Genomic DNA, 24,262 nt, shown 5'->3' with positions numbered 1-24,262 from the left:
AAAAAAAAAAAAAAAAAAAAAAAAAAAAAAAAAAAAAAAAAAAAAAAGGCCGAGAAAGATCTTAAGTTCAAAACCAGCCTGGGTCATATAGCAGGACCTTGTTCCCAACTTCCACTCCTTTTAAAGGCACAGCACCCCTTTTCTTGGTCTTATTTCCAACTTTTGGATAATTTGTCCTAACGTGTGTGTGTGTGTGTGTGTGTGTGTGTGTGTGCAGCTTAAAATGTGAGAGATAGGGAAGACAGGACTCCAGAGGAAGGAGTCCTTCAAGGAAAGAAACCAGTGGGGTGGGAACCAATGAAATGGCATATTTCCCACCTGTGGGTGACAGACAGGATGCTGCTGTGTATTTGGGTCAGTGCCCCCGGAAGCTGCCTTTCCTACTGTCCTGGCCCTCATCCATTTGCTTCCTCACCTTGGCACAGGCCCTCTGAAGAAGGTGGGTCTGGGCTTGGGGGAATGATCTGAGAGAAGCATTTGCTGTACAAGCATGAACCACTGAGTTTTAACTTCCACACAAAAGCTGGGTGTGGTGGGACACACCTGTCGCCCCAGCCCTGGGCCAGACAAGCAGATACCCAAGACTCACTGGCCAGTAAGTCTACCTGGAAAATAATGGCAAGTTCCAGTTTCAGTGAGTGACTCTGTCTCGGAAATCAAGTGGAGAGAGACTCCCAGAGCCAACCTCTGGCCTTCACCACACACATGCACAGGCTGGCCCACTTGCACGCACGCACATATATACACGACAGACACCCAGTTATATGTTACACATGGGGTTGGGGGAAGAAGAGGGCAGCCTAGAAGAGAAGCCCAGAGGTTAGGGAAATAAAGAAGTCAAGGGCGTAGGCTGTACATCCTGAGACACCAAAGTGGCACCCCTCACCTTTCCATCCACCTTGTTTGCTGGTCCCAAACCAGGGCCAGATAGATTGACAGCCCGAAGAAGGTGTTATATACCTGCCGTCTGTCTTCCGTCCAGAGAGGAACGTGCAGGTAAGGTCACCAGGTCACAGAAGGCTTATTTCCCTCTCTCCTTGGTGACCACAGACCAGCCTTTTGAAGATACTGACAAGTTCCACTCTGCAGCCCGGGGGCTCCAGGGCCTGGCATACTCTTAATTATGGTAGGTGTCCATCTCAGTCTCTCTCTCTCTCTCTCTCTCTCTCATTTAGCCCTGGAATAGGTTTGGCAGGGTTGGGGAGTTGGGATCCAAGTCTTCCTTTCTTCTGCCTGTCTTCTAGCTAGCTGATTAGGGAACATGGAAGGAAGTGGTTTCCTATCCCCTTGCAGCCAACCTTCCTCCAAGATTGTCTTCTTTCCTTCTTGTCCCACCAGGTCTGCAGGCGCTGCCCCTCATGAGGCTGGACTGGAGATCCTTCTGGATTCACGTTCATGGCTGGGATGGCAGCACAAACATATAGGGTCAAGACTTTGGGTAGACCTCCGTCCCCGGGATGCACAGGGAGAGGCCTTCGCCTCTGTGCTCAAGGGCCCCACATACCCATAGACCCTCATACTTACCTCCCTTTCTTGGGGGCGCATTAGAAGCCCAGCACTGTGAGGATGCTCTTGGCAAGAGAGCATCATAGGGAGGTGTTGGGATGTCGGGCCTTACCCACTGGATTGGTTCCTCTGTAAGAGATGGGTTTTGTAAAGACCAGAGATGTTGGTAAGATGAGCAAGAATTGGGAACCACGGGAAAGAGGACAGCTCAGGGAGAGGTGGCCTAGACGAGGTCCTGCTTGCATCTGACTCACCTCACCTGGCCTTGCAGCCCACCTTCTCTCGTGAACAAGGTGGCGTCTAGCCATCTCAGGAGGCCCATTCAGGCTCCCATGGAGCTGCCCACAAACCACTGGACCCCAGTGGCTGCCCCCACTTCATTTTTGAGTAGCACATTCATGCAGATCCCATCTCGCCTCCTTGCGGTGGGGGATTTAGGCATGGAAGATGCACAGACAGGCCTCCTGAATTTTGACTCTTACCCAATGGATGTTTCATGAATTTTGTCCCCTACCACCACACACCTAACTCTAGTTGGCCCCAAAGATCAGCCTGGCTGCCCCTTGGTGGCCTCACACTCTGCTGAGTTTGGACAAAAGAAAGACAATAAACCAGATGCAGGTGGCCACATGGCCTCTCTCGCCTGCTTCCTTGGTCTGCTTTTCTCAGCGGCTCTGCAGCTCTCCTAGGACCACTTTGATCCATGCTCCTGGGCAACTTTGTGTCTCGGGCTTTTAAGGCATCTCCAGTGATCAGCTGAGAAATCAGCCCCTGCTTTGTGTCTCCTAGATGAACTCGGTCCCAACAGTGTTGTATGGGGCCAACATAGATCAGGAATGTAGAACTTGGTACATCTTGGCCAAGACCAAGATGAGGGTTTCAAGACATTGCTGGGAACTGGAGCAGAACATGTTAAATACTATGTTAGATATTAGCCTAGAGTCAGGCGGTGGTGCACGCTTTTAATTCCAGCAACTGGGGGACAGAGGCAGGTGGGTCTCTGTGAGTTCAAGACCAGCCTGGTCTACAGAGTGAGTTCCAGGACAGTCAGAGCTATTACACAGAGAAACCCTGTCTCCAAAAACAAAAAAATAGATGTTAGTAGGGGTGCAGAAATGAAATTTGGTTTCAGAGGCTGGAGGACCTACCTGGGCTTGGTGAGTGGCTTGTGGGTCCCAGGAGGCCCCTCCAAATCGCATTAACCCCCTTTGCCTCTTCCCCAGACCCCTTTTTGGCTTTACCTAAGAGCTTAAAAGGAGCATAATAATTTCCTTGGCCAATTCACCCACCCAGAGTGCCAAAAGGCTCCCAGACCCTGAAACACACTCCTAGATAAGGTCACATTCTCTCCTTCTGAAAGCCAGGTTTTTTTTTTTTCCCCTTTAAATCCACTATCTAGTAAGTTCAATGCCCAGACTGACCTCAGGCATTTGGAAACCCTGTCTTTACCAATCCCTACACCAATGCCCTGCAGCCTTCTGGGAAAATATCCTTGTCACAGCAGGTAGGCTGGTCTTGTCCTTGGAGGCCTCCACTTGGCCTCTAGTGTTCTTGAACAGAATCTAGGGTTCCTTTCCCTTGGGATGCACGATTGGTGTCACCCCGCGCTCAGTGCTTGGCCTCCCATGCTGTCCCGGATGGAAGCCCACATAGAAAAGCAAAGACTGTCTACCTAAGCCTTTCTTAGCAAGCCGAGCCTTCAAGGCCGGGTCTCTACAGACTGTAATCTGTACAGGAGACAACTGGTAACATGGTGATTGCATCTGGTCCCCCAAATGGGTCAGGTGCCATGATCAATATAAAATGAGATATGATATCTGTCTTTCCTCAGTGGTCCCATCTCAGTACTCACTGCACCATTTGAGTTTACATGACCTCCCTTCACACACACGCACACCGCGCACACACACACACATACACACACACACACACCAGTTCCAGGTAGTTTACATCAAAATGAGAAACCTGAAACATACGCATCCTTCTGCCAGAGTGACCTCCATGGTCTGTTCCCCACTGACACAACTAATATTTTAATTTAAAATAAAAACTTTATTATTATTTGTCTGTGTGTGTGTTTGTGTGTATATGTGTGTGTGTGCGCACACACGCGTGTCACAGTATAAGTGCAGTGGTCGAGGTCAGAACTCACTTTCAGAAGTCTGTTTTCTCCTTCCACAGTGGAATCCAGGGGTGCATGGAGGTGATCTTATCCACTGCACCGTCTTACCAACCTGGAACATGGTTTATATTGAATTTCTTGTTATGTTTATTTGTTGATTGATTGGTTGATTTTGAATTTCTTGTTATATTATTTGTTGATTGATTTTGAATTTCTTGTTATAATTATTTGTTTGTTGATTGTGTGTGTGTGTGTGTGTGTGTGTGTGTGTGTGTGTGTGAAGACACAAGTATTGAACACGTTTTAGGTGGTTCCCATAGACCCAAGTTCTATCTTCTCTAAGATAATTTTTCCACACAGGGAACAGACACAGTCCACAGCATCTTTCTCCCCTAGAGAAGAGACTTTTCAGGTCTGTGATCCTCAAGTCCTGCTCCTTTGCCTGGAGTAGCCACCATCCTCCAGTCTATGCATGCCTTTTCACTTTACCTTCTGCTGTCACCACAGTGATGACAGCCACAACTGGTAGATGATGGAGCAGAATGTTTGCAAAAAGACCATCAGTATGAGAGCCTGATGAATGCACAGCATGGACCATAAATGTGGACCCTAGAGTCCTTACCTCTCTGTTCTTCCATGCTCCCATTCTCTTCCATGGCATTATTAGTTGTGTTTGGTTTTCTGTTTGGTTGGTTGGTTGGTTGATTTTTTTTTTTTTTGGTCTATTTGTTATTTTTGTAAGGATCTCTTTATGTATCCCAGGCTGGCCTCAATCTCACAGAGATCTGCCTGCCTCTGAGTGCTGAGGTTCAAGGGGTGCACTACCACACCCAGCTAAACCATCTGGGCTGTGACCAAAGGACCAACCGTGCTTGTTTTTAAATGAATAGTCATTGCCCCGCTCTATTTTTTAAGCTTTCTGTCTTTCCTCCATCTCACTGCAGTAGAGATTAATGAATTTGAAGAAAAGAAAGGGAAGTTATATGGGAGGGTTGGGAGGGAAGAAAGGGAAGGGGGAAATTATGTAATTCTATTATAATCTCAAAAAGTAAAACATAAATTTAAAAAATAATATTTTGAAGACTTCTCATGATAGTCTTGTACATCTATCACGTGAAGTACTATATATAATTGTACATTTCATTTTGAAGGTATTTGTTATGAATGCTTAAGTGAATGTCACTTAGAAACACAACTGATATTTTTTTTAAAAAAATCTTTATATCCAGCAACGCACTTCATTTAGTAATATCTTATCAATAGATTGTCTAAAGTATGCATCTTTCTTAAGTATACGAGTATTTGATCCACAAATATTTGAAGTTTTTATTTTCATTTCCGTCACATGTCTAAATGTACTGCTCAGAATCTTCAGCTTGGTGGTGAATAAAAGCAGCGGCAGTGAACATCTTTATTCTTGATCCTGGACGGCAGACTTCCAGTGTTTCACCATGAAGTATTGTGTTTGGCTTATAGTTATCATAAAATCTAATTTTTTAATTAAAATTATGGCTGGGTTCCAAATTTTTAAAAATACTTTTCTGCATATCTTAAGATCATCCAGTGATTTTCTGCATAACTTTGTTAATGTGCTGGATTACGTTAGTTATATGTCTGATCTTAAGCCATTGCATTAACTGTTAAATGGCTGCATGCCCTCTGCCCAGGCGTATTAATTGCTAATATGAGGCTCCATTCTCTTCCTCTCCCTCTCCTGCTCTTGTCCTTCCTACCTCTTGGCACATAAAAATATGTGTTTCTATGACTTCTGGGAAGCAAAATACAGAACTCTACACACCATATCGATTTTTCTTTCCATGCTAGCTTCTGGTGCCTCTGGGGAATCCAGGGAGGAGGAAATAGGAGAACAAACTGCTCATGGTCATTCGGCCTCCCTGTGGCTCATCTTTTTACTATCCCATTCTAACTGTGATTCCAGCCCAGCTAGGTGCCCTACATAGCTCTTGGTTCCCTCTGTTGGAGATCCGGAAGATCCCTGTGGATGACCTGCCTCGAAGCCCCTGTGTCCCCTTGCTGCCCAAAGGTGTCCAAGCACCTCGCCTTGCTCTGATAGGGTGTTAGGGAAGGGGCTCTGGGTTTGTAGCTACAGGAACTGCTTGGCATGAGGATGAGTGGGAGGGTTTTGAGTGCAGAGATTCCAGCAGGAGATAGAACAGAATAGACTTCATGACTACGAAGGTAAAAACGAGGCTTCCCAGAAGGGAGTAACAGAACAAAACTGCTTTTGCCTTCTTTCCTTTTGATTGTTTTGTTCCTTGAGAACAAAGAAGCCAAGCGTTTAAAAGGGAAAAGGAAAATACCATCAAAAAGCAGGCTTGCTGTTCATTGAGACTTAGCACTTTAAATATTTATTTTACTTTTCTATGCTGTATGTGAAAGTGTGTGTGTGTGTGTGTGTGTGTGTGTGTGTGTGTGTACCCAAGGAGGCCAGAGGTGTTAGATGCCCCTGGAGAGGGAGTTATGAGCCACCTGCAGCATGGGTACTGGAAAGTGAACTCGGGTCCTTTGTAAAGTCAGTATTCACTCTGAACACTGACTCCTCCCTCCAGCCCCAGGGCCCAGCATTTTAGCATCTTAGTTCTCACTCTTCTTATGCCAGTCTGAGAATGAAGGCTGCCTCCATGTGTTGTTGACTGGGGGTGGTGGGAACCTCAGCTGTATGGAGCCCTGGTAGCTATCATGAGCCTGCTCCCTCTGTGCATTCATGCCCTCCCCCAGAACTGAGCCCATTCAGGGGAGAACCCAACCATTTTGAACTGGTCCTTATCCAAATCTGACCAACGTCGGCTTCTGTGGTAAAAAGCTGGTTTCTCTGGGCCACTCCTGGAGCCCTTCCTTCTTAAGAAGCCGGGCCTAGAGGTTCGTCTTGCCAAGACAAACTGGTCACTGGTGCAATGTGGTGGAGCAGCTGCTGCAAATGCCCACACTTGGCGAGCCTGTGAGTCTGTCTCCCACTGCCTCCCCAGCGTGGAGCTCTGAAGAATCAGTCCAGGCCAGAACAGGGTGTCGGGCATCTCGCTGAGTGAGGTAATGTTGGCTTTACTTGAAAACCGAAAAGTTTTTCATAGCGATGAAGAAACTCATCATTATGCTTAAGGTTGACAGAACTCCAAATCCAGTTCCCCTTGAAGCAGCTCAGCATCAAAGGTGTGAGGAGAGGAGCGTGTCAGATGTGGGCCTACAGTAGCAGGACAAAGAGCCAGCAAGGCCTTCCCTTCCCTCGACTGAGCCAATGGGATGGTGCTACATTGCCGTTATCCATAATTTATTCAGGACGCACTATAATCTGAGGTAGGAGACCCTGGAAGCAGAGCCTGAAGAGATTTAGATAAACATGAAAGTTGTCTCTGGAAGAAGAGAAAGGGCAGGGGGCAGTTTGGCATAATGTCATCTCCAAGCTCTGGAGGCTGCAAGGTACCACAGTAGGCTCTTCTTTGTGAGAAGATACAGCTTTATTATTCCCATGCTCTTGGTAATTGGCTGCTGATTGCCAAAGTGGTAACCCAGGTGAAGCCGCTTGCATTTGGCTACAGGCAATACCAGGGAGAAGGAAACAAATGCGCAGAGTTAGCCTGTGCTTAACCAAGATGGAGGGATGAGTATTCTGGTTGGTGACATGTCATCTTCCATTATCTTATGATAATAAGTTTCCCTGCTGATGCAATAAGCTGGATCAAGCCAAATTACGAGTATAGCGACAGACCTATTGAGAACAAAGCAACTCCCAGGTGTGTTCACTGATCTCAGAGAAGTTGGGCCTCAAAGCTAAGGTGGGGAGGTTTTATAGACCTTAGGCAAGGGGCGATGACATGCCAGCCAGGAGCTGGGACTGTGTCCAAATATGAGCAGAAGTGAGGTTCCTGGGTGGGCACTTGGGTGCCATTCCTTTGTTCAGAGGTTTTTCAGCATGGGCAGGAATGGAAGAAGTAGGGCAGATGGGGTTTTTAGCTTGTGCAGGGGCAAGCCAGAAGCTACCAAGGAACATCCTGACCTCTTTGGGTATGTGGGCACAGGTTCAGATCTGGTGCTTCCTACTGGCATGGGACAGCATGGGGAGAGGGAGTCAGGAGTCGGTGGGCTGGTGTTTAGAGGGAGGTACAGGCGAAGGTGCATCTGGTCAGCTGCCGCCCTAGAGACTGTAAATCAGTTCCTGGAGGAGGCAGAGAAGGCAAGTGACTAGAAGGAAACATAGACAAACGAGAGCAACTGGTCCCCTAATAGGGTGAGCCAAGCAGAAAGGGAGGACGGCCGCCAGGGTAAGGGAGAGGAAGTGGATTGCTCATACCACCTGAGGTCTTTTCCCAGTTTCTTCTGGCCAGACTCATAGGTGTAGCAGCAGCATTCTTTCCCTGGGAACCTGGAGGTGTCTCCCTTGTCTGCTGTGAAGAGAGTCAGTGCTCTGTGACTCTGTAACACTATCTGAGCTATTGAACTGATCTGGGGTTGGAGAGAGGCTAGGGACTCCGCTGAGTCCTTGGTGGCCTTCTGGAGTTGCTTGGATAATTTATTATTTGTAGTAATTGAGTATGTTATGGCAGCCATGCTTCAGCTGGACACTGTTAGGGCTGAGGCCAAAGTGATGTCCACTATTACCTAGAGAAAGACCAAATAGAGTGTTCGGTCCAAATCAGGCTTATGACGAACTTTGTCATATTATCACAAACTTTGTTAGCTGCAGAACCAGTGTTACCGGAATCATAGGGAGATGAATGGGGAGATTGTGGATGAGAGATTTTTAGACAGGATCTCGTTACATCAGAGAACCCTCCTGGGGGTGTCCAGATGGCTGTTTATGGAAGATTGATGGTGTTACTATAGAAGGGGGTGACCCTGAATAACCAAAGGAAAACCGAGGGTCCAGGGGAGTCCCGGGGAAGGGGAATCCCCGGGATCAGGGAAGACTGAGCTGGTGGCAGAATTGAAGAAGGGAGGGCTTCAAAGGGGGTTGGCAAAGGGTACCACCTTGAGGGGAGGCTGGCTTAGGGAAGGAATGGCTCAGGTTAGACAACCCTGAGAGGTTGAGCAAGGCACTCCCCTCCTGAACATACACATGAGCCCAAGGAAAGTGTGGTCCCTAGAGGGACCAGGAGTGTAGAGGAGGCTGGGCTGGGACAGTGGCTCCTCCTCACCAAGCTGGGCTGAACTGGACCATGTAGAGTGGGCAAGGTTAACACTGGAGTGAGTGCAGGTGGGGACCAGATGGGCAGGGAGAGAGCAAGGGGCTCCCGAAATTGTGGGCAGTGGGGACTATAGCAGCCACTGAAGGTCAGACCTGAGGGACTTGACCTGAGAAGCTGTGGGCTTGGGCAGGCTCCTCAGTACCACAGGCTAGGTTGAGAGGAGGAAGTGGGGGAGGGGAGTGAGAGCCAAGATCAGAGAGGCTAGTCTGTCTGGCTTTGGTGAAATCCGGGTGGGTGAAGGAGTGGGGAGGGTGGTGGATGAAGGAGATTGTTGGGAACGAAACTGATGATCGGAAGGAGGGGGAGGTTAGGGTATCATCTGCTCGGGAGAAGGCCAGAGTTCCAGTTTCGGAAGCATAAGTGTCAGGGGGAGGGGCTGAGGACTTGAGAGCAAGGAGGACTGTGGGATGGTGAGGAGGAGGCCTACAGAGAGGGCTTGAAGCAGAGAAAGGAAAAAACAGAGACACAAAAGATCTCTTTCTATTTTCCTGTGCAGTCACAAAAGGTGTAAAGATCCTGAACAACATTAGGGTCCAGAGAGCCATTAGGCCTCCATTTAGATCAATTATCTGAGGATATAGAGGCCATAGCTGATGCTTCAAGAGGTTTAGGCCAGTGGGAGGTTGGAAACCAGAAAAAGAGAGAAGGAATAGGGGAGAAGGAAGCCTGGGGTGTTGGAGTGGGTGGGGCAGAAGGAGGGGAGGAGACAGGGTGATAAGGAGGGGGTGATTGGGAGTTGGAGGTTGATGAGAGAAAGAGAGAGAGTCAAAGTCAGAGTTTCTGGAGGCTCAGTCATGGGAGAGGTCTTGGTTTTAAGGGAGGCCATCCGTGCTGGTAGCACCTGGGCTGTGAAACATCAGCTATAGAGAACAAGGACACAGCTCCCAAAAGCCCCGACATGAGAGACTTTAGACCATTTGCCCAAGCACCTGTAGAAACGTTTTAGGGTCATGGTGGATGTTAAGGTCAAGAGTGCCCGTGGTGACCATGGAGACTGGTTATCTAGAGTGTTGTGAGGCCAGGCCACAAAACAAAGGAAAACTAGGTGCTTTGGGTGTATGGTTTGAGACAATCCCAATTTGGATAAATTTTGCAGCAGACACCCCAGGGATGACTGAGGATTGGGTTTAGACTCAGTGTTATCCATTTCTAAGCCTGTGCCGAAAACCAAAGACTAGGGAAAGACATTGAGATAGCCTGGAGTCAAACAGTGGGGGTGGAATAGCCTTGGGAAGCATGTTTCTGAACCCAAAGACTCCCCAGAGACTGTCTCTGTTCCGACACAGGTTTGCCCTGGTGTAGCTGAAGCTTGGCAGGGGACCTGGGGTCCTGGATCTTGGATGAGGCACCTGGTGCCTCTTAGAACATGACTGGGAAATGGGTAATTTACCATAAGTCAAAAGTTGAAAGTCAGGGCTGGGCAGTGGTGGTGCACGCCTTCAATCCCTGCACTCAGGAGGCAGAGGCAGGTGAATCCCTGTGAGTTTGATGCCAGCCTGGTCTACAAGAGCTAGTTCCAGGACAGCTAGTACTATTACATAGGGAAACCCTGTCTTGAAAAACCAAAAAAAAAATAGGGAAACCCTGTCTTGAAAAACCAAAAAAAAAAAAAAAACCAGAAAAGAAAAGAAAAAAGAAAAAAACAGAAAAGAAAAGAAAAAAGAAAGAAAGAAAGAAAGAAAGAAAGAAAGAAAGAAAGAGAAAAAAGTCGAAAATCAGGTGGAGGCAGAGAGAGAGAGAGAGAGAGAGAGAGAGAGAGAGAGGAGTGGCCTCACCACACCTGGCCCACCTGCTGAGGGCTCAACTCCTCCCAGGTTTCAGCACCTAGATGTGTTTTTTTCCAGGTAAATTTCCCCAGATAATGTTTTCCTACTGACGCAGTAAGCCGGATCAAGCCAATTACAAATATAACAACAGGCCTATTGAGAACAAAACAACTCCTGGATGGGTTCACAGGCCTCAGAGAATGAGGCCAGAGAGGTGTACTCTGAGCTAGGTTTTATAAATCTTAGGCAAGGAGTGATGACCTGCCATCCAGGAGTTGGAACTGTGCCCAGATATAGTCAAAAACTAGGTCCCTGGGTGGGCACTTGGGTACCATTGCTTTGTTAAGAGGTTTTTCAGCATGGGTGGTTGGAGGAAGTAGGACAGAGGGTTTTCCAGCTTGTGTAGGGGCTAGCCGGAAGCTCCAACTGAACAGCCATCAAAGAGGACCTGGGGAAAACAGTGTGCCCATCTGCCTAGTATCTCTAGGAAAAAGAGTTAGGCCTTCCTTTGTGCCATCTCCACTTCCTGAATGGTGAAGACACCACTTTTACTACAGGTAAAGCTTATAGGATGTATCCTAGGCCACTGAAAAGCAAAGAGTATGCATCCTCTTGTGACGTTAGAAGAGGCCGGCAGAGCTCTGCTGCGGAAGTGGACGCAGATAGCAAGTAAGCACTTGACTCAACAATCGTCAATTGTTGGAAGGGTGATGATACTGTCTATTTTAATTAGGGTTTCTATTGCTGTCATCAAATACAGCTTGGGGAGGAAAGGGTTTCCTTCAGCTTACAGTTCCCAGGTCAAATTCTGTCGCTTAAGTATATGCATGTCTTTCTATTCCGCCAGCCAGCTCCCAAATAACCACATGAAGACTTCTTATTAATTATGAAAGCTTGGCTGATAGCTTAGGCTTGTCACTAACTAGCTCTTACAACTTAAATTAACCGGTTTTATCAATCTACTTTTTGTCTCATGGCTTTATTACCTTTACTCTGTTCTGCCCACGCTGCTTACTCTCCGTCTGGCTGGTGACTCTGCCTTTCTTCTTCCCAGCATCTTCTGTGTCTGGACATCCTGCCTGCTATCGACTGTTCAGCTTTTTCTTAGACCAATCACAGTGGTATATCTTCACACAGTGTAAAAGAATAGTCCACAACAACTGAGGACAATTGGAGCAGGAACTTAAGCAGGGCAGGAGCCTAGAGGCAGGAGCGAATGCACCGCTGATGCAGGAGGAGTTCTGCTTACGGGCTTGCTCTCCATCTCTTGTCCGGCCCACTTTCTTACAGCATTCAGGACCTTTAGCTCAGTGAACTGGATCCTCCCATACTTATACCAATCACCAAGAAAATGCCCCAGGGGCAATCTCATTTCTCAGTTAAGATTCCCTCTTCCCAGATATGTCTAGGCTTGTGTCAAACTGGCAAAACCACAGAGCAGTGTCTACATTACTTCTGCAGACATCACTAAAAGCTGATCAAAAGCTGGTCTCCGTCACACTCCCACAGGCTGATTTCCCTTTCTCTTCTCTTTGCCTTCTAGGTCAGGTGACCCTCTGTCAGTCCCCAGGGTAGGATAAGGGATGGTGATCTTACTGTCCCCCTAGACATCAAGCCCTGCTCTCCTGGCCCTTGGGTACTCAAAAACAATAAAACAAAAGCAGGACAATGGAACCGACTCTATTTCTTCCTCCGTACTGCTGAGACAGCGTCTTAATGAGCACTCCCCCTTAGACAGCTCTAGGTACCGCTGATTAATAGAGATGATGATAGAAATGACAGAAAGGGGACATGGGACAATGCCCAGAGAACAAAGATAGCATGCTCTGGGAGGGTAAGTGCTGAGAGAGAAGCCCAGAGCAGGGGAGCTAACGGGGAAGGAGGTTTCTAAGACAAAACCCTGGAGAGAGGAATTAAACAGTATTCCCGGCTCACTCCACAGACGACACTGTCCTGTTTCCGGCTACACCAGCAAAGGCCCGGTAGAAAGTGTAGTTTTTCACCCTCCTGAAGCTGCAGGGAGCAGTGTCAGGTAAGATCAAGTGAAGACCTGCGATGTCCATCCATGCCAACCAGTGAAGCCTCCTCCTACCACATTGTCTCCTGATTTCTCAGAGAAGACCACAGGGGGAAAAAAAACAGCATTCCCACCCCTGTTCAGCAGGAAGTGCTTCTGTCTTACTTTGGGGCTCGTGTTGCTAGAAGCCTAATGAAGGGTCAGAACCATAGCCCAAAGTTAGCCTTTCCCTGACACCAGGGTGTCACAGGTGATCACACTTAGAGCCAGACTACCTACCCTTGCTTATCAGTAAAAAGAAACAGCTCCTTAGGAACCAACCTTGGTGATGTGGGGAACCTGGATTTTCTACCTCCACCTGACAAAGCACCCACCACCCCTCAGATGCTCGGCACCAGAAAAAAAGCTAGTTATAATAGAAAGCTGTTAGGTATGGGGCACAGGTCTTTAATCCCAGTACTCAGAAGGCAGAGGCAGGTGCATCACTGTGAGTTTGAGGCCAGTCAGGTCTATATATCAGTTCCAGTCCAGGCAGACAGAGTAAGGCCCTGTCTCAAAACAAATTTAAAAAAAAAAACTTGACTAGAAAAGGACTCTGACTACAACACAAAATTAATATAATTAACAGGGATGATTTTAAAGTTATTGACAAATAAGTATGAGTACATTTGAAGCAAAATGAAAACAGCCTTAGCAAAGAAAGAGCAGGAGATGTGGGCGGTGGTGGCGCACACCTTTAATCCCAGGGTGGGTGGGGCAGAGCCAGGTGGATCTCTGTGAGTTCAAGGCCAGCCTGGTCTACAAGAGCTAGTTCCTGGAAGGCAAAAAAAAAAAAAAAAAAAAAAAAAAAAAAAAAAAAAAAAAAAAAAAAAAAAAGAAAAAGAAAAAGAAAGAAAGAAGAAAGAATTTTAAAAAAGAGAGAGTGAGAACAGAGATATGAATAAGCTAATTAAAACATTAGAACTAGCCAGACGCTGGTGGTGCACACCTTTGATCCCAGCACTCAGGAGGCAGAGGCAGGCCGATCTCTGTGAATTTGAAGCCAGTCTGGTCTACAGAGCGAGTTCTAGGAAGGCTCCATAGCTGCAGAGCAACCCTGTGTCGAAAACAAAAACAAACAAACAAAAAAAAAACAAACAAAAACCAAACAAACAAAAACTTTAGAACTGAAAAATACAATTATGATAAAAAGTTCAACAAAAGATAATAAATTAATAATAATCATCGTTTCAATAATAAAATGACAGGTATAAAGAAACCAAAATAAAAAGCAATGAGCTCAACAGACTAACAGGAATGACTAAACTTCCCATTATCCCAACCATAGGGACACTGTTTATGAAATGGCCCCTTCTGACTAGGTCTGAATTAACAACCTACTTTCACACACTTGAATTTCTTACAAAAATATGATTTTTAAAACATCTGTACCTTCACAAAATCCGGAGGAACCAGTTCAATGTATCGGTTTTGTTTCCTCAAGCCTTCCTGCATGCAAACTTTATTAGGTAGTGGCTTCAAGTTAAATTCCGAGCCTATGGTCTTAATGCCTTTGCTAACTTGGGAGTATTGAGCTGGAGACGCATAGCACAGTCTTAGACCACCTTCGTCATGTTCGCTCTTGATTCCAAATAGGTTTCATTTTGAGCACAAAAATACATTAATATTTATTTCTTGAGAACAATACTTCAGATGAACACACAGAAAGAATGAGGAACTTTTACAGGAGTTTCAAAAAGGGGGAATTGTTTTTTTCTGAACCTATTGACTCAGAAAGTTGCAATCAGATGTCATCAATCTGTGTCTACTTCTTGTTGCTTTCAACATTTGCGGGGGGGGAGTTGCTGCCCGTGCCTCACCGCTTCCAGCAGATGGTCTTCAGTCCAGCCACCACATCTGAAGCAAGCACGCATTGTTCTGAGTCAGGGGCGAGAATGGATCATAAAGAAACAGGGGATGTAGTAAAATCAAAGCTGTGCGTTTAGTGGAGCTTGTAGGTGTTAATTAAATCATAAGATTGATTGCATTGTTATTCTTAAAGGTCAGTTATTTCTAAACAGGCCAAGTACCCAGTGTGTCAACAGAGGGAGTGCAGGGTTCTAAAAACTCTCAGAGCACGGCGTTAACTTTCTTACAGGTTGAATGAACATTTGATTTGTAAAGGCAAACTTTAAACAGCATTTCTCAGAAAAATCACTCCCATAATGTGGTTTTGTTTTTAAGTTGCTTGTGTGTAAGAGTATTTTTACCTGCATGTATGTCTGTGCCCCATGTGTGTGCCCACAAAGGCCAGAGAGGACTTTGGATTCCCCTGAAGTTGCAGACTGCTGTGAGCTGCCATATGGGTGTTGGGAACCGAACCCAGGACCTTTGGAAGGGCAGCCATTGCTTGTAACTACTGAGCCATCTCTTCAGCTACACAATGTGTTTTTTGAGTCACTGTGTAATTAGGGGAAGAGATCCACTCATTTAAGCTGTGAGATTTGCACATACCACTTTGCTGCTCCTTTTCTCTAAGTCCTCCTGTGTTAAAATGCTTTCTTTTGTACCATTTGAGTTCCCAGCTCTCCCTTCACTGTTTTGAGTTACTTTCTCAGTGGTTACCATGCCATTCCGCAATATATCAGCATCTGTCCCACTTGCATGGTGTGCAGGAACCCCGCTCCTCCCCAGCTCTGCTCCCTTGGCATCTCATCAGTGCTCTTGTCATACGAACTATTCTTTATGCACTATATATCCGCCAGGGTAGACTTTTTGTAACAGCTTCGAGATAAAATTCGCAACTTTATAATTCGCTCGTTTCAACAATACAGTTCAATGGCTTTCAATATAGTTGTAAAGGTATATATCGTGATCAATACATTCAGTTTTAGAGCTGGGAAAGACAAAAAATAGAGCCACTAAGACAAACACAAAACCTTGTTTATTTTTGTTCTCAGACTCCTTCCCAGTTGTGCCCTTCCCTACACAGTAATTTGTTTTCTGTATCTGCTGATTTACCTACACTGGCTGTTTCATCTAATAGGCCAGTTATGATGAGCCTGTGATCTCAGCACTTGGGAGTGGAGGATCATGGATCCTTTAAAAAAAAATAAAGGTTTATTTTATTTATTTGCTTATTATGCATATAGAGTTCTGCTTGCATCTGTGCCTGCAGGCCTGAAGAGGGCACCAGATCTCATTACAGATGGTTGTGAGCCACCATGTAGTTGCTGGGAATTGAACTCAGGACCTCTGGAAGAGCAGTCAGTGTTCAACCTCTGTGCTATCTCTCCAGCCCATTGATTTAAAAATTAAAAAAAATGGAAAAAAATAAAAAGAAGTAAAAGAAAAAAAAGCTCTTCCCTTTAATACAGAAACCTCCAAACTAATATGCGGCCCCATGTTCTGCCACACACTCCATTGCTTTTCCCTTCTTTAAACTTTGTTCTCAAATATAACAGTTCAGTTTATTTTTTTTTAATTATTTGTAGAGGCAAAGAGATACACGGCAGTTTGATATATTTAGGACTTTTTTGTTTTGTCTCTTGTATATGATGAATACCATTTTTTTTTAAAGATTTACTTATTATGTATTCAGTGTTCTGAATGCATGTATCCCTGCAGGTCAGGAGAGGGCACCAGACCTCATTACAGATGGTTGTGAGCACATGTGGTTGCTGGGAACTGAACTCAGGACCTTTGGAAGAGGAGGTGAAGCTCTTAACCACTGAGCCATCTCTCCAGCCCTGATGGTGAATACCATCTTGATTGGGTTCTTAAAACTGTGAGGCTTTAATATTAAGATAACTGGGAAGGGAGGAGAAGGAGGTGCAAGAGAGGTGTGGGAAGACAGCGGACACTCTAAGACACTTTGGGTTTCCTGATTTTCTAATCTTCTACTCGTCAAGGCACCTACCCCAAACCAACTCCTTCAGGTTGTCTTCTGACACCCAGAGACAGGCCTCAGCTAAGGGCGGGGTTTGTGCCTCTTGCCCCTCCGTGCTGGGATGTCGACTGGCTTGCCCTTGTGCAGGTGACCATAGCCACTGTGGGTTCGCGAGTGCAAAAGCACTGAGTCTGCATTAACCACTGCCCACCGCTAAAAGGAGCTTATCTGACTAAGGGACCCGAAGTTTACCTGCATTTTATAGATTTCCTTGACAACTAAGTTAGTTAGATTCAGCATCAACATAGCCAAATACAGATTTACAAACATCAAAGCAGAGACAGGCAAGGTGGTTCAGCGGGTGACAAACCTGATGACCTCTGATGGCTGAGGCCCATGTTGTAGAAGAAGAGAACTGACTCCCGAAGCTGTCCTCTGATTTCCCCTGCATGTGGCACCCACACTAAATAAAGAAAACTTTAAATAGCAGCAATAATAAATGAAGGCGATTAACTTCCTGTTTCCTGTGTAAAATTCCCTTTCCCCCTTTTCTCATCCAGTAATTTCAATATCTTAGTACACTTATTTCTAACATGAAAATTCTGTCTGGAATTATTGTAACAGGCTGTATCCTTGACTCACGATGTAATTCCTCCTTTAGCAGGAAAGAAACCATCATTTATTGGTACTCTAAATAGCTGAAGTGAATTCAAATGCTTTCAACTGATCTTTAGTTCTTATCCATATCCTATGCCGGGTCTACCTTCATCTGATTTTCTAAAACCATCTCGACTGCATCCCTGACTGTTTTGAGTCACTGCAGACCTGCATTTCCTGTGTGTGTGTGACCACCCTGCCTCCTCTACCAAACCGGCTTCCACCTTGGCATAGCTCACAGTGTATATTACCTGTCCCCTCCTAACTGGAAGCCCAGAAGGCTGCGTACAGACACCGCCGACCCTTGACTGCTTGCACACCTGACACCAAGCAGAAAATTAATGAACATACTCTAACACCCATGGCAGAAGAACACAGGCAGAAGGGAGTCGCTCTGCCGAGCCCCAGGTACAAGGGCTCAGGTGGGATCGTCTGTGTACACAACCGGCTCGTGTGTACATGCAGACCCCGGAGAAGGACCTGGAACACAGAGACAACAGGACTCTCAGGCACCAGAAGCTTTACTAAGACATAGCACCTCTTCTACTACCCTTTCTCCCCACCCTCTTCCTCCCTCAGTTCTGAACAGGTCCAGCCTGTCCAAGGATGTGGCTCTCTTCAGCTAGAGACGTTAATTCTTCTGTCCCCTCAGCTGCTCTAGCTTCCTCCGAAGGTCTGGGGGCACCTTAGCCCCTGATGCCAGCAGCTCTCGAAGCCTCTGCTTGGGAGTCTTGGTGAGTAGGAAATTGCAGGGGACAGGGCCCTCTTCAAAGGTGACCTGGCAATGTTGTTTCACTGTATGGTAGCCCTCAGCACTGGCTGTCACCACGTAGTCCCCAGGAGTCAGCAGCCGCCAATAATCGCCACCCCATGCTGACAGGAGAGACGAGAGAGGTCAGACGGGTTCAGGGTTCTTTAACTTCTGACCAGTCGAAAGGGCCCCAGCTCTTCCCTCTACCACACACACCTGTTGTAACATCGTGGTTAATGCCTTCCACAGCAATGACAGCATCCGCAATCCCGAGCCCTGTATCTTTGTCCCGTACAACTCCTGCAATGCCCATGCGCACCTGTGTAGCAGAAGTTTTTTAAGTGGGTTTTTGTTGTTGTTTATTGGTTTTTTTTTTTTTTAGTGGGGTTTTTTGTTTGTGGTTTTTGAAACAGGATTTCTCTATGTAGCCATGGCTGTCCTGGGACTCACTCTGTAGACCAGGCTAGCCTCAAACTCAGCCTTCCACCTGCCTCTGCCTCCTGAGTACTGGGATTAAAGATACACGCTCTAACTGCCCAGCTGAAGATTTTTGCTTTAAAGCCAAGTCTCGATCCCTGAGCCTGCCTCCACTTCCCAAGTTCTGGAATTACAGGTGTGAGTCATCTCAGTCTGTATAAAAGTTTATCAAAACCTTGAGATGGACGTAGGATTTCAAGTTTGAGACTAGCCTGGGCTACACAGTGACACCCTGACTTAAAAAGCAAACAAACCAAAAAAATTAAAGACACTTTTCCCTTTGCAGAAAAGCGTGACTTCATTAGCTTTCTGGCTGTCGCCTTGCAAGCCTGACAAGGTGTCAAGTCTATACTATGATCCTAGGTGACAAATTTCTACTGCAAAGGAGAGAAGGGAGGGGAAACTGCAGCTGGGATATAAAATAAATTTATTTAAAAAAATATCTCCTAATTTCTAAGTTACCCCTGGTCTAGTAAGGTGTAACTGGGCTTTCTAAGTATGGTGGCACTGTTTTTAGGCTTGCCCTCGGGTATGAGCAGGTGCCCTGAAGAGGGCATCAAGGGTCTGTCAGTCTCTAGCTGTTTCTTTAAAGTGGGGTCGTCCTTGAACCTGGAGCTCACACTTGGCTAGGCTGGAAGCCAGCAAGGCTCAGCAATTCTTGTCTACCCAACTCAGAGCTGGAGTTACAGGGATTTATGGGGATGTTCAGCTGGCTACATGGGTACTGGGATCTGAATTTCAATCCTCTTTAAAAAAATCATTTTTTTTACATTTAATTATTTTGTGTGGATCTATGTTTGTATGTGGGTACACAGATGCCATGGCACATGAGTGAAGGTCAGAGAACTTGTAGGAGTCAACTCTCTCCTTCCTTCCACCACTTGTATCCCAGGGATTAAACTCAGATGTTAGGCTGAGCAGCAGGTGCCTCTACCTGCTGAGCTGCCTTACACTAGGGAGATGTTCTCGGAGAATCCAAGGAAACTGTTCTTATAGAACCATTCACAGAGGGATGTAACACGTTGCCCCAAGGCAGTTTTCACATCTGGACTGTTATCTTTTCTGAGAAAAGCTACCCTGACAACGACAGGTTTGTGACAGTTCTAAGGACCACTCCTTAACCTCGGGTTGTCCTGGCTTCTAGTTCCGTTGCCTTAGAACATCTGAAACCACCCTGTTAGCAAGCTGCCCTTCCTTGTCCAGCTCATTCCAAGACAATATGACGTCACTTGTGGCCCACAATATAGTGGAATCTGCTGCCAGTTAAGACTGCTGGTGCCCTGGTTCCAGCACAACTCCGGGACAGCAGGCTGGCCAGGGGTAACTCGGGGAGGCCAGGAACTGGGGATTCAGATCCCACCTGCTCCAGGTAAGTGAGAAGGGCGTCTTTGTTGTTTTCCCACTCCTGAGGCAGCTCCTTCTCATGAGGGAACTTGTCACAGGACAGCTCCACAGTGACCTCAAAGCAATTGGTGTGTAGGTAGCTGAAGTCGTTCATGCCTGGGGGTGCCAAAGACACTGGAGTGTTAGGTGGTGGACAGGAGCCCCACTCTCCCAGTGCTCTTGAGAGACACCCACGGTAGGGCTTGACACATACTACACATTACAGGAGACTATTATGGGACAGGTAGTTATGGAGACAGGACTAATTCTACTCTCGGGCACATACTCCCAGGAACTGTGTGCCAGTCGGCTCCATTAATGACATTGCCATGCAGGGAGAAGTCCTCGCTATGACAAGGTCGGCGATCGGTGTCTTGCATGACGCGGTTAGTGCCGGCATAGACAGTGCTAAGCCAGCGAAAGACAGCATCATCCGGTGTAGGGGTGAGTTCGCGAGCAGCCCACGGGGTCCGAGTCATGTCGAAAGGGTAGGACACCACAAGTTCACCCCCATGGAGGTTGGCACTTAGCACAAACGGAATACGCTTCATCCATTTGATCACTGCCCATGTCTCAGGGGCCACCTGGACAAGGACAGGTGAGGATGGGGTGCACACAGAGACAAGGGGCCTTGCCCTTCACCCTGTCCCCAAAATACTCACAGTGGCATTGGGCAGTGTATAGTAAGAAGGCAGTGGCAGGTGGTGGTTGGGGACAGTGTGGGGTACCAGCCCATCATCTTCTGCATACCACAGGGGTGTATTGAGGTCAGCAAAATTGTGGTTAAGGTCAATGCCCTGGTGGGTCCAGCGACCCTCTGCCCAGCCCACCAGCTCTGAGCCCTGCCAAGAAAGGGCTTTGTTCAAGTCCAACAGGCTCTGTGTACCACAGCAGAGGGGACAGGGAGGCCCTCATTCCAGGTGGCCTACCCTGTGGTAGGCAGTCTCATAGCCATCAGGATTCATGGAAGGCAGTAGGTGAATACGTGTCTCAGTAAGCAGCCGAGTCACTCGCGGGTCCCCTCGCAGGAACTCTTGACATAAGAACTGCATCAAAAGCAGAAGTAACTCCCGCCCCAGGGCCTCATTCCCGTGCATACCAGCCACATAGCGGACCTCAGGCTCTCCTGGAAACACATGGAAGTTCAGAGCTAGCTCATGCCGCAGCCTGCCCTGTGCCCGCCTCCCCCCATGCCATCAAACAGTACCCAGCTCATGCTCGCCAGGCTGGTCTGACATCTCCATCACATACAGCTTCAGACCCTGGTAGCTCTTCCCGATGCTGTAGATGCGGGTGATGTTTGGACACTGCTCGTTCACCTGTTTCATCAGCTGGGCAGCAGAGGGGACATGGGGCAGTCACACGCAGACGTCAGACCATGAGTAACCGTGGAAGGACTTACAGAGCCAGGGGTGCACACAGATGGGAGTAACATGGTATGATCCGGACAAGGCACAGCGGGTCAGGAGGAAGGGACAGAAAGGGGTGGTGTCATGACAAAGGTAGCTGGAGCAAAACTTAGGGATCAAGGGAAACGGAGGAGAGTGGGACACAGGGACAGGAGACTCGTGGGTAGTCACAGTCAGTATGCCCTGGCGGCAAAGAAACGGGCAGGCCTCTTTTCTGGGTCACTGTGGTTGTGTCTGACCTTTCTCATAGCCTTATAATTGTGATGCCGGAAGTCCAGAGAGTCAGAAGATCCCAGCGTGTGGGCCTCGGGGAACAGGTCATTAGGATCTGGTGGGAAGTGAGTTCCAGGTAAACATTAAGTTCATGGGATGTCCCTGAAGTCAGGCCCTGCCCCTCCAGTCTTTGCCCAGCTGCCCACCTGAGACTGGACAGGCCAGGATCTCTGCCCGGAGGCAAGGTGCACCTTTCTGGAACCAGGTCTGAGGCAGCAGGCGAATGAAGCGAGCCACCTGAGGCTCCGGCAGGAGGCTCAACACCGGGGTATCTGGGTCTGAATTGGCAGGAAATACCTGGAGATATGGGGGGTCCCTGCTGAGGATGCTCAGACCTGATACTGGCCCAAGAGCCAGGGATGGAGTTCAGGCTCCCACACTCACAAGCCAACCCTCCCTGGTGGGTTCAGCTGGAGACATACATGTTATCAAACAGGGACCCCAATTTCCTTAGCTCCTGCCAGTGGGCCACTTTGGGCAGCTATGTTTTCTAACACGGTCTCAGCTCAGTAGAGCAACATACCCATTCTGCAGCCTTGTATAAAAGAGGTCCATGAGACGGAAAACCAGAGCCATGAGCAGGCAAGAAGTAAAAAAGCCAGAGGCTCATGGTCAGAAAGAGTGGCCCAGGAGGAAGCTGCAGCACCTACCCCATGGTGCCGTTAATGGGGCTATCCCAATGGAGCTTGTGCTAGGTGAAAAACTGCCCTGTGAAAGCACAAAGTCCTTGGCACTGCAAAAACACCAACTTTCTCCTGGAGCTAAGTGGGTATCTGTCTTTTATATGCAGAGAATTCTCACCCTAGCCTAGCACCCTGGCCGGTCCCAGTCACTATGGGGACACTTACCATGTCCATCCCACTACTGTGATTCTTACTCGTCCACCAGGTCTGACTGTCATTGCTGAACTGGATCTTGTATGATGTGACCCAGTCATACCTGGTCAGAGATAAAGAGAACTATTATTAGACCGTTATATACTATGCAGAGATACTGTTCAAGCAGCGTCATTGCAGTACGTCTGTGTATGTTCACCAATCACTTCCAGGCTAAGAGTTAGCCTGCCGCACCTCCATATGGAATTTCTGCCCTGCGTGATGACTCCTGAGAAGCGGACAGGAGTCTTAGCATCCACCTGAAGCCAAGGCTTGGTGTCTTGTTGCTCAGCGCACCAGGCCCCATCATACAGATCGCCATCTTCCAGCCCGGACTGTGGACAAAATGTCATGGTTATCAAACCAGAAGGACCAACAGACAAGGGCTAGGATGAGGGGAGAGAAGCAGCTCATAAGGGTGCTGACCTGGATGTTGAGCCGTCCTCGGTGTGGTCCAAGACCAAAAGATTGGCTGCTAGAGGCCTCGAGCTGACTGTCTGAAACCCGCAGGGACTCCAGGCCTAGAGGGGGGCATCCTGGGGTAATGACAGAACAAGAAGACAGGATTAGAGAAAGGAAGAACCGGGGCAGCTCAGGAGATGAGCCTGACATGTTCCCATGCTAGGCAGGGCCCTCCCAGAAAGGTAATACCTGGTTCTTGTTTCTCAGGGAGAGTGGGGGTCTTTGTTGGGTTGGTGGTCACCGAAGGCCTGGCAGTCACTGAAGGACCGGGCTGCCTTTGCTTCTTTCGCTTCTTGACAATGATCTTTTTCTTCTTGATGACTCGCAGCCGGACATGCTGTTCTGAGGTCTCTAGGGTACCGGGAGGCAATGAACCGGGAGGGGGGGGGGTAATGTCATGAAAGGTCCGTTAGCCCAAGAAGGCATTCGAGCATATGGGACACTCACTGCAAACACCGAAGTCTTAACGGGGCGTTCAAGTCCTGACACCTATTCCCAACCTGCCTTTCTTGTCTCATCCTTGGTGCTTCCTTCTTACACAGTTACATCTTTGGATAGTGTGCCCTCTGACTCTGATCACGGGAGAGCGATGTCGAGCCATTATAGAGGTCACTTTAGAGATCCGAGTTCAGTGTTTAACCTCTAGACCTTGCCCCAGTTGGTTCCTCTGCAGCAATGCTACCTCCCACCGCTGATTTTGCACCCCCCCCCCCATCATCCTCCAAGCCATCCTTAGCTTCAGACTAGGCCTCAGCTCTTGTCCTGAAGTCCGTGCTTGGCCTACCTGCCTGGCCTCAAAGCTCCGACTTCCTACAGGAAGAAGTTGGGAGGCCGGACAGCCTGCCTGTACCCATCAGGAGCCAGTGACCCTTTGCCCCACTACGCAGCCTCGCAGCCTCATTGCCCTTTCTTTCCCCCTCCAGTCTTTGGCGTTAAACACTCTCCTACACAGGCTGCCTCTGCCCATTTTAGTCTGGGGTCTCTTCACTTTTCTTGAGCTCCTCCAGATTCTGGCCTCAGTTTCCTCCTTTGTGAAAAGAGAAGGCTGGAGTTGGGGCAGCCAGCATCTCACTGGGCCTGCCCTGGAACTGCTGACTAGGTCTGACCAGAATGGGGTTGCTGAGTCAGCAGCCATTGCTCAGGGCTGTGTATGTGTGTCCCAGTTCACAGAACGGGCTGGAGGACCCAGCTGGGGGAGTGGGTCTGACCTGCCCACAGCCGACCGTGGGTCCCAGAGCTCACCATTTGCCTTCGTGGACGGCTGGGTAAAGTTGCTAAGTGGGGCCAGGGTTGAGCCCGGAGACAGGCCCAGCTCTGAAGCGCTGGGCGCCCCCAGACTCAGACCGACGGAAGGCGCAAAGGCAGTCACAGCAAGCAAGAGGCCCCACATAGCTGGAGGGTCGGCGAGCCCGCGGTGCCGAGGCTCTCGGTGGGTTCTCTCCTTCCTGCGGGCGCCCGCGGAGCCCCCCGCCCCTTCCTGCCCGCCCCTCTCCTC

The 24,262-nt window shown here is 48.0% G+C and overlaps 2 protein-coding genes across 8 annotated transcripts in view; one reads left to right on the top strand and one right to left on the bottom strand.

The window, feature by feature from the left end:
• Positions 1 to 3,527, top strand: part of Ebf4 (EBF family member 4) — a 70,863-nt gene extending 67,336 nt beyond the window's left edge. For 3 of the 7 annotated variants that reach the window (XM_050134147.1, XM_050134143.1, XM_050134145.1), the window contains 2 exons: positions 1,051 to 1,126; positions 1,339 to 3,525. In XM_050134147.1, the coding sequence (XP_049990104.1) occupies positions 1,051 to 1,063 (13 nt within the window). In that variant the 3' untranslated portion in view covers positions 1,064 to 1,126; positions 1,339 to 3,525. Of the gene's footprint in view, positions 1 to 1,050; positions 1,127 to 1,338 lie in introns of all 7 variants that reach the window. The other 4 variants (XM_050134141.1, XM_050134149.1, XM_050134142.1 and 1 more) reach the window with 3 other exon arrangements.
• A 14,177-nt stretch (positions 3,528 to 17,704) lies between these two features.
• Positions 17,705 to 24,229, bottom strand: Cpxm1 (carboxypeptidase X, M14 family member 1). Its single transcript, XM_050134468.1, has 14 exons — positions 24,010 to 24,229; positions 22,957 to 23,118; positions 22,732 to 22,841; positions 22,501 to 22,640; positions 22,279 to 22,369; positions 21,577 to 21,727; positions 21,397 to 21,485; positions 20,956 to 21,079; positions 20,678 to 20,874; positions 20,411 to 20,590; positions 20,035 to 20,332; positions 19,726 to 19,865; positions 18,105 to 18,207; positions 17,705 to 18,010 (listed from the first exon to the last, which is right to left on the bottom strand). Exons 1-14 carry the CDS (start codon positions 24,155 to 24,157, stop codon positions 17,769 to 17,771), a joined length of 2,175 nt encoding a protein of 724 aa, XP_049990425.1. The 5' UTR covers positions 24,158 to 24,229; the 3' UTR covers positions 17,705 to 17,768.
• Positions 24,230 to 24,262: the final 33 nt, after the last annotated feature.

The sequence above is a fragment of the Alexandromys fortis genome, unplaced genomic scaffold, assembly GCF_014885135.2.
Source record: "Alexandromys fortis isolate MF-2015 unplaced genomic scaffold, M_Fortis_MF-2015_v1.1 scaffold_6, whole genome shotgun sequence".
NCBI classification, from domain to species: Eukaryota; Metazoa; Chordata; class Mammalia; order Rodentia; family Cricetidae; genus Alexandromys; species Alexandromys fortis.
This window is presented reverse-complemented; position numbering and strand designations above follow the sequence as displayed.